General features: G+C 41.1%; 1 protein-coding gene across 2 annotated transcripts in view; it reads left to right on the top strand.

Moving 5' to 3' along the window:
- Window positions 1-238: 238 nt before the first annotated feature.
- Window positions 239-11312, top strand: part of oat (ornithine aminotransferase) — a 17410-nt gene continuing 6336 nt past the window's right edge. The window contains exons 1-3 of one of the 2 annotated variants that reach the window (XM_083557511.1): window positions 239-380; window positions 8949-9171; window positions 10703-10927. In XM_083557511.1, coding sequence (XP_083413637.1) covers window positions 276-380; window positions 8949-9171; window positions 10703-10927 — 553 coding nt within the window. In that variant the 5' untranslated portion in view covers window positions 239-275. Of the gene's footprint in view, window positions 381-8532; window positions 8605-8948; window positions 9172-10702; window positions 10928-11312 lie in introns of those variants that run through there. The other variant, XM_083557512.1, reaches the window with a different exon arrangement.

Below are 11312 nucleotides of genomic sequence, written 5' to 3'. Positions count from 1 at the left end.
CGCGGTTAAAATTTATCTGCGTTGAGACGTTATTGACGTGTACGTTTTAACAGCCATGATGATAAATATATATTTATATATAATGTAAGGATGCTGGGTATATATGACAGAAAAAAAATTGAATGAGAAATAAAAACAAACACGTCATTAATCGACATCATTCTGCACGACATGGTGAAGCCACGCCCCCTCTCACTCGTCCACGCAAAGTTTCCTCCTTCTTGCGTCATGCAGCCCACGTGACTCGCGCTAGACCTCACGGCTCGGCAGTGCGCATGCGCAGAACCACGCGGTGGAAAAAAACCCCTTCTCTCTCTCTCCATCCGTACACAGGCTGTGTTCTGTTGACGGGCTTCCCGAGGACCGCGCTCTTTCTCCAGGTAACACACACCACCCACATCTCCGTGTTTTATCTCATCAGAGAACCCGTTATTTATAAACCCGTGTATGGGAGATGTTTGAGATGTTCTTCATGATCATAATGATGATGATGGTGATGATGAAGATGATTGAGCCCGTGTTCACACGCATTGATCTGCTCCATGATCTTCAACAATGTTTACTATTTCTCCAAATCAGCGTTTTCTACTTTTAATTAGACTCGATCTCATTCATTAATTAGTGTGAACTCATTACTGGTTAATGATCAGGTTCCCAAATCATTTATAACATTCATCTAATCATCATCATGATCTTCAGAATAAAATCCATCATCATCATCATCATCATCATCAGGGTAGTTTTATTCCGAGTTTTATTGTTTTTGGTTTGTCTTCAAACCTGTCTTTTTCTCCACATGACCAAGAATGAACCGTTTCTAGTGTATCAGATGAAACACTGAAACACTGAGCTGAAGTGTTGCTGTTATTCTCATTTACATCTTTTTTATTTTTCCCTCTGTTTAAATCTGAGAGAGGAATCAGGATCGGAAAGACTCCGTGACGTCACGAGTGTATTTGCATATTTATTGAAAAGATTCTTTTTTTTTCTTTTTCTTTTGTTTTCTGATAACACAAACACGGAGCGTTTTGTTCCACGTGAAATTACAATGTTTTATTAAATATCAACAACAGATCTTTTTATCGTTACGTTACGCTCGCTGACTCCTCGTCCGTCAAACTTCAGTGAGAAGCCCTGAAACTGGAGACTCCTTCCTTAATTCTTACTTTTTAATGTAAAACTTGAGCACATATGAGATTCAATGGAAAGCGGATTCTGTGAATAACAAAATACTAGTTGTGTTGGAGCTGCTGTAGAAAATCATCAAACAGCTTTTAAGAAGTGTGTGTGTGTGTGTGTGTGTGTTAAACCTAAAACAATTGGTAACTGTTTACTGGCTGTCTCTCTCTCTCTCTCACACACACACACACACACACACACACACACACACACACACACACACACTCTTTCATGTGGGGGTGGACAGTGACACGGCTCAAATGAGGTGGTGTAAACAGACATTAAGCAGATTGACTGCGTGCGGTTCGGCTTTATTTCACTCCGTACTACTGGCCACGAAGTCACGTACACGCAGATGCAGATATGCAGCAAAGACCTTGCAGTCACGTCCATACAGTCATACCCACAGTACACCCATACAGTCATACCCACAGTACATCCACACAGTCATACCCACAGTACACCCATACAGTCATACCCACAGTATACCCATACACTCATACCCACAGTACATCCACACAGTCATACCCACAGTACACCCATACAGTCATACCTACAGAACATCATACAGTCATACCTACAAGTACATCCACACAGTAATACCCACAGTACATCATAGTCATACCTACACTACATCCACACAGTCATACCTACACTACATCCACACAGTCATACCCACAGTACATCCACACAGTCATACCTACACTACATCATACAGTCATACCCACAGTACATCCACACAGTCATACCCACAGTACACCCATACAGTCATACCCACAGTACATCCACACAGTCATACCCACAGTACACCCATACAGTCATACCCACAGTATACCCATACACTCATACCCACAGTACATCCACACAGTCATACCCACAGTACACCCATACAGTCATACCTACAGAACATCATACAGTCATACCTACAAGTACATCCACACAGTAATACCCACAGTACATCATAGTCATACCTACACTACATCCACACAGTCATACCTACACTACATCCACACAGTCATACCCACAGTACATCCACACAGTCATACCTACACTACATCATACAGTCATACCCACAGTACATCCACACAGTCATACCCACAGTACACCCATACAGTCATACCTACAGAACATCATACAGTCATACCTACAAGTACATCCACACAGTCATACCCACAGTACATCATAGTCATACCTACACTACATCCACACAGTCATACCTACACTACATCCACACAGTCATACCCACAGTACATCCACACAGTCATACCTACACTACATCCACACAGTCATACCCACAGTACACCCACACAGTCATACCCACAGTACACCCACACAGTCATACCCACAGTACACCCACACAGTCATACCCACAGTACATCCACACAGTCATACCTACAGTACACCCGTACAGTCATACCCACAGTACATCCACACAGTCATACCCACAGTACATCATACAGTCAAACCCACAGTACATCCCCACAGTCATACCCACAGTACATCCACACAGTCATACCCACAGTACATCCACACAGTCATACCCACAGTACATCCACACAGTCATACCTACAGTACATCCACACAGTCATACCTACAGTACACCCGTACAGTCATACCCACAGTACATCCACACAGTCATACCCACAGTACATCCACACAGTCATACCCACAGTACATCATACAGTCATACCCACAGTACATCCATACAGTCACATACCTACAGTCATACCTACAGTACACCCATACAGTCATACCCACAGTCACATCCATACAGTCACGTCCACACAGTCATACCCACAGTACATCATACAGTTATACCCACAGTACATCATACAGTCACGTCCACACAGTCATACCCACAGTACATCATACAGTTATACCCACAGTACATCATACAGTTAAACCCACAGTACATCATACAGTTATACCCACAGTACATCATACAGTCACGTCCACAGTACATCATGCAGTCATACCTACAGTACATCCATACAGTCACATCCATACAGTCATACCTACAGTACACCCATAGTCATACCTACAGTACACCCATGCAGTCATACCCACAGTCACATCCATACAGTCATACCTACAGTACATCCATACAGTCACATCCACACTGTCATACCTACAGTACATTCATCCAGTCATACCTACAGTACATCATACAGTCATACCTACAGTACATCCATACAGTCATACCCACAGTCACACGCACAGTATATTCATACAATCATACCCACAGTACATTCGTACAGTCATACCCACAGTCACGTCCACACAGTCATACCCACAGTCACGTCCACACAGTCATACCCACAGTACATCCATACAGTCATACCCACAGTACATCCATACAGTCATACCCACAGTACATCCATACAGCCATACAGCCATACACACAGTACACCCATACAATCATACACACAGTACACCCATACAGTCATACCTACAGTAAACCTATACAGTCATACCCACAGTACATCAATACAGTCATACCTACAGTACACCCATACAGTCATACCTACAGTACATCCATTCAGTCATACCCACAGTACATCCATACAGTCATACCCACAGTACATCCACACAGTAATACCTACACTTCATCCATACAGCCATACACACAGTACATCCACACAGTCATACCTACACTACATCCATACAGCCATACACACAGTACACCCATACAGTCATACCCACAGTACATCCACACAGTCATACCTACACTACATCCATACAGTCATACCCACAATACACCCATACAGTCACATCCATACAGTCATACCTACAGTACACCCATACAATCATACACACAGTACACCCATACAGTCATACCTACAGTAAACCTATACAGTCATACCCACAGTACATCCATACAGTCATACCTACAGTACACCCATACAGTCATACCTACAGTACATCCATTCAGTCATACCCACAGTACATCCATACAGTCATACCCACAGTACATCCACACAGTAATACCTACACTACATCCATACAGCCATACACACAGTACATCCACACAGTCATACCTACACTACATCCATACAGCCATACACACAGTACACCCATACAGTCATACCCACAGTACATCCACACAGTCATACCTACACTACATCCATACAGTCATACCCACAATACACCCATACAGTCACATCCATACAGTCATACCTACAGTACACCCATACAGTCATACCTACAGTACATCCATAGTCATACCTACAGTACACCCATACAGTTATACCCACAGTCACATCCATACAGTCATACCTACAGTACACCCATACAGTCATACCTACAGTACATCCATAGTCATACCTACAGTACACCCATACAGTCATACCTACAGTACATCCATACAGTAATACCTACACTACATCCATACAGCCATACACACAGTACATCCACACAGTCATACCTACACTACATCCATACAGCCATACACACAGTACACCCATACAGTCATACCCACAGTACATCCACACAGTCATACCTACACTACATCCATACAGTCATACCCACAATACACCCATACAGTCACATCCATACAGTCATACCTACAGTACACCCATACAGTCATACCTACAGTACATCCATAGTCATACCTACAGTACACCCATACAGTTATACCCACAGTCACATCCATACAGTCATACCTACAGTACACCCATACAGTCATACCTACAGTACATCCATAGTCATACCTACAGTACACCCATACAGTCATACCTACAGTACATCCATACAGTAATACCTACACTACATCCATACAGCCATACACACAGTACATCCACACAGTCATACCTACACTACATCCATACAGCCATACACACAGTACACCCATACAGTCATACCCACAGTACATCCACACAGTCATACCTACACTACATCCATACAGTCATACCCACAATACACCCATACAGTCACATCCATACAGTCATACCTACAGTACACCCATACAGTCATACCTACAGTACATCCATAGTCATACCTACAGTACACCCATACAGTTATACCCACAGTCACATCCATACAGTCATACCTACAGTACACCCATACAGTCATACCTACAGTACATCCATAGTCATACCTACAGTCACATCCATACAGTCATACCTACAGTACATCCATACAGTCACATCCATACAGTCATACCTACAGTACATCCATACAGTCACATCCATACAGTCATACCTACAGTACATCCATACAGTCACATCCATACAGTCATACCTACAGTACATCCATACAGTCACATCCATACAGTAATACCTACAGTACACCCATAGTCATACCTACAGTACACCCATACAGTCATACCCACAATCACATCCATACAGTCATACCTACAGTACATCCACACAGTCATACCCACAGTACATCATAGTCATACCCACAGTACATCCACACAGTCATACCCACAGTACATCATAGTCATGCCCACAGTACATCCATACAGTCATACCCACAGTACATCCACACAGTCATACCCACAGTACATCCACACAGTCACGTCCACGCAAATCACATCCACGCAGTCGCAGCCGCATCCAGAAAGTCAAGATGATCACGTCCACGCAGTCGCAGCTGAATCAGGCGCAGTCACGCATTTACATTTCTACACATTTACATTCCGCTATTGTATAGACACACACACACACACACACACACTTTTTTCAAAGGGATCACATTTTAGCTACAACAGTAGGAAATCAGCTGCGGTGGTTTGTTTGTACACACGGTTTCATTACAAACAAAAAGTGAACAAAAGTTGTGTAATAACCAGTTTTCATCTGGTGTTTAAAGTCCTGCTGGAACCTGTGAGAGGTTTTTGTTTAGGAAACACCCCCCAGAATCACCTCACTGACACATCTGTGACGCTGTGACCTGTTTTTCCATGTGTGTGTGTGTGTGTGTGTGTGAGGCTTTATTTAGCTGTTGGCTGAGCGACAGTGGGTGTGTGTCGGGCCGTGTTGCCTGCAGCCTATCACCTTCCAGCTTTACCTGGAAATCGAGGTCACTGATTATGTGCGTGTGTGTGTGTGTGTGTGTGTGTCTGTGTCTGTGTGTGTGTGCTAAGTCTACAGATGCTTTTCTGGGAAAATTTCAGCACGTTCCGAGCTTCACAGTTATGCAAATAACACACAGCTGTGTCTTAATAAGTAAAGAAAAAAAACTATTTGTGCACATACACATTTCACAATAACATTAAAGAGAATTAAACAAAAATAAATCTAATCTATAAATATTAATTACAGTTTTTCAGACGATTACATTCTTTAAATTAAAATTTTTCCTTTGAAAGAACAAAAGAAAAAAATACTACTATAACTTTGTTTCTGGCACATTTAGTGAAGTAAAGTAAATAAATACATTTATAACAAATTCTTTAAAAATTTATTTAACCCCACAATTTAAAAAGTAAATAAATAATTACAATAAAATAGATTTTCTAAATTAGATTATGTAAAAAAATCTTGTAAAAAGAATTCTCTCTTTTATAAATTCTTTTATTCCTTCCAACATAAACTAAAATAAACAAGAAATTAAACAAATAAATTAAGTAAATAAATAAATAAATAGATAAATTATTAAATTAGTAAAAAAAAACAATAATAATCGAATTAGTAACACTAAAGAAATAAATGCAATACAATAAATAATTTATGTATATCAAATTTGCATTGTTTTTTGTATTATTTAAATCGATTTTTTATTCCTTTAACAATCAACAATTAATTTATTAGTTTTCGTGATTTGTTTGTGAGAGTTATAAAAAATGCATTTCGTTACAAGCGATTGAATAGAAGTTTATTTTTTGAAATAAATAAATCGATAAAGAAAATAAATAAATTGAAATTAAATGAATGAGAAATAAAATATTTATGCACAGTAAACTTTTTTCTCCTATTTTTAACATTTTAATGACCTGAACCTCGCCCCCCCCCTCCTCGCCCCACTTCACCCCCCCCACTCATGTTTAAATATGGATAACATTTGAATTCTTTTTTTCTTTTAAATGTAATAAAAAACACATTCGTTTAATTTCATGCTTCTAATAAGTGTTTATTTTGTACTCTGCGCTTGACGGGAAGTTTGAGGGAATGGTTGAGATGAACGTGGTGGTGGTGGTGGTGCAGACTCGTCCCTCACTCTGATACCCGATCTGAAATTGGACACGTTTGAGCTCGGCTCAGCATATTTAAGCTCGGCTCTGAATTTTTCATTGACGTGTGTGTGTGTGTGTGTGTGTGTGTGTGTGTGTTTGTGTGTGTGTATTTAGCCTAGTGTGCTAATCAGTACCGGGGATTGGAGAAGAATGGGTGGAGTGCTGGGTGGAGTGCTCAGTAAATCCTGTACAGTCTCTGCTGTGAGAGGAAGCAGCTGATCATAAACCTGTTAACCTTCTAAAATCAGTTATAAACCAAAATCTTTAGATTTATATACATTTTGTGTCCAAAAGTTTGCGGACACCTGACCGTAAGATTTATTCTCCATTTCTTTTTATAATGAACCCCACTCTTCTGGGAAGATGTTCCACTAGATTTTGTGGAGATTTGGACTGTGGCTCATTGGAACAAGAAGACAAATTAAATCATCATTTTCTTCTGGCTTCTCCCATTAGGGGGCGCAACAGCAGATCATCCGTCTCCATACACCCTCTGTCCTCTACATCTGCCTCTTTCACACCAACTACCTGCATGTCTTCCTTCACCACATCCATAAACCTCCTCCTTGGTTTTCCTCTTCTCCTCCTTCCTGATGTCTCCATCCTCAGCATTCTCCTACTGATATACCCCATGTCCCTCCTCTGCACATGTCCAAACCATCTCAATCTCACCTCCCTCACCTTGTCTCCAAAACGTCCTACATGTGCTGTTCCTCTAATAAACTCATTTCTAATCCTGTCCATCGTCATCACTCCCAACGAACATCTCAACATCTTCAGCTCTGCTACCTCCAGCTCCACCTCCTGTCTTTTACTCAATGCCACTGTCTCTAATCCATACAACATCTTAGGTCTCACCACAGTCCTATTAACTTTCACTCTCACAGATACTCTTCTATCACAAATCACGCCTGCTATCACTCTTTTCCACCCACTCCACCCTGCCTGCATTATTTTCTTCACCTCTCTAACACACTCTCCATTACTTTGCACTGTTGACCCCAGGTACCTGAACTTCTCCACCTTCTCCACCTCTTCCTTTTATTCCCCTTCTCTCCAGCGCATACCTCCACCTCTCCAGGATCTTCTACACCTGCTCCCTACTCACCACAAATCACAATATCATCCACAAACATCATAGTCCATGGAGACTCCTGTCTGACCTCGTACGTCAACCTATCCATCACCACTGCAAACAGGAAAGGGCTTAGAGCCGATCCTTGATGCAGTCCAACCTCCACCTTGAACCAGTCTGTCGTTCCTACTGCACACTTCACTGCTGTCACACTGTCCTCATACATGTCCTGCACCAACCTCCCATACTTCCTCATACAATACCACAACTCCTCTCTCCACCTTGAATTTCTGATTCGTGATCCACATATTTGATTTGGCACATGTTTTACGCTGGACGTCCTTCATAAAAACCCTCCTCATTTATCTGGGTTTAAGACCGACACTAAGTGTAACACTAATGACTGCGTTAAGACAAATTAAATAAGGAAAGAAAATAAAAAATTTATTATTATATGTTAAATGTGAAATTATTTTATTTTATATATTTTAATGATGGACCCTTTTTTTCCTCTCTCAGTACACAGGTATCACAATGAAACGCATGCTGACTCACGTGAGCCGCTGGGCCACGCCCACCCTGAGCCGCGGCGCTCATTCCGGGATGCGCTCGTCCTCCACGGCCGTGTCGTACGCTAAACGTGACGAGAGGCTGCTCTCATCCGAGGAGGTGTACTCCCGAGAGGATCGATATGGAGCTCACAACTACCACCCCCTACCTGTCGCCCTGCAGAGAGGAGAGGGTGAGACCACGCCCACATCACTCCTCCTCCTTTTTAGATTATTATCATTAGTCAAAAATATTACTTTAATGTCTTCATCTATGAGGATTACATTTTAAACAATTAATAATCCATTGAATATTTTTCAATTTTAATATGAATATTTGAATATCAGTTCTGCTTAATCATAATTATGTTAAATATTTACAATAATTGATCAGAATTAAAAATGGAGGCTTTAGCAGTAAACCTAGAAAAAATGTATCCGGATTATAATTACTGGCAGTGTGATAAAATATTCATAAAATAATAACTTTTTGAAAAAAATCCCGATTTAGAAACCAGTTTTGAACAAAATGATTTAAATGATTTTAAAAATTAAAAAAATTAATAATAATAATTAATAATAATAATAATATTTTGCATGGCACCTTTAAAAGTTACATCTTTTTTAATTGGAATAATATGTATATCCAAAAAAACAAATATGGAGGTGGATGATCCGCTGTGGTGACGCTGAAGAAGAAGAAGCCGATTTAAATTTTTTTGAAATGTTTTAAATAATTTAGAGCCGACTTTCTTAATGTTTGAATAATTTACCATATTTTCCGGACTATAAGCCGCTACTTTTTTCCCACGGTTTGAACCCCGCGGCTTAAACAACGAAGAGGCTAATTTATGGATTTTTCCAGGGTTTTTCCCGATTTCACAAACTTCAAGCCAAAAAACTGAACCCCAGAACATTAGACCAATGAAATTGCGGAACGGGTTCAGGTGAACCAATGAAACTCTTTATATTAAATCAGATGCACTCCCACTGAATCGAGCCGCACCACATCATAAATATGGATGATGTTCCTCTGAGGTTTGACCTGCCGCTCACTCGGACTGTCTACAGGAAATGCGAATCATTCGTCACGCTGAAAACAACCGAGCATGAAAACACACTTCACCTGTGTTCTGAGCTGCACGGCATCGGGAGAAAAGATTCACCGATGGTGATTTTTAAACGCACAATGATGCCAAAAGATAAACTCTCGAGAGAAATAGTTGTGAGAGGAAGGAGGAAGACAGTGAACAATGACTTTCTTGGTAGGCTACTGTTTAGATACAAGCCGTGTAACAGACACTGTCTTTCATTAAAGCCTTTGTAAAGTTAATTAATTTTAGTGTAGACACCTGCGGCTTATAGACAGGTGCGGCTTATAGACAGGTGCTGCGTATTTATGTTTAAAATAAAAATATTTGTAAAATTCAGTGGGTGTGGCTTATATTTGGGTGCGTTTAATAGTCCGGAAATTACGGTAAATATTTATATATTATTAATTATAAAGAGTTTAAAGTAAGATAAAGAAGTCAGATATCTAATCTAAAACCTCTAAATCGGACGGAAGTGAGTTCTGATTTGTTGTGGTTTCTATGGTAACAGCTCTTTCTCAGGGATAATGTCTAATAATAGTAATAGACAGTAAAGCGTGTAATTGAACGTTGTATCATTGCAGTAAGTGTTCACACATCTTCATTACACGTGTTTTCGTGTGTCTCCCCCCAGGAGTTCACGTGTGGGACGTGGAGGGACGTCGGTATTTCGACTTCCTGAGTGCGTACAGCGCGGTGAATCAGGGTCACTGCCACCCAAAGATCGTGGCAGCGCTGAAGGAACAGGCCTCCAGACTCACGCTGACCTCCAGAGCGTTCTACAACAACGTGCTGGGAGAGTACGAGGAGTACATCACCTCTCTGTTCGGCTACAACAAAGTCCTGCCCATGAACACAGGTCTCTCACACACACGCGCGCACACACACACACACACACACACACACGTGAGGAGATACAGGAGGAACTGGTAAGAGTTTAGGAACAAGAAAAAAAAAGGAGGAGCAGAGACAAAGGAAAGGCAAGAGGAGAGTCTGGGAATTGTGAAGTGAAGGAAAGAAAGAGTGAACGAAAGAAAAGAACAGGAGTGAGGGGGCCAGGGATGGTGGCACAACCCAGAGGAACGGGAATCAAGAGAAGAATCAAGAGAAGAGCAGGGATGGAGGAGTGTGTGTGTGTGTGTGTGTGTGTGTGTGGTTAGAATGGGAATATGATTGAAGGAATGAAGAAGAAGGAAGGATAAGGAATGGAGAAGATTGAGACTGGGAACAGGAAGTGTACACAA

The sequence above is a fragment of the Silurus aristotelis genome, assembly GCF_946808225.1.
Source record: "Silurus aristotelis genome assembly, chromosome: 12".
NCBI classification, from domain to species: Eukaryota; Metazoa; Chordata; class Actinopteri; order Siluriformes; family Siluridae; genus Silurus; species Silurus aristotelis.
The sequence above is the reverse complement of the archived record's forward strand: the minus strand, read 5'-3'. Positions and strand labels throughout refer to the sequence as shown.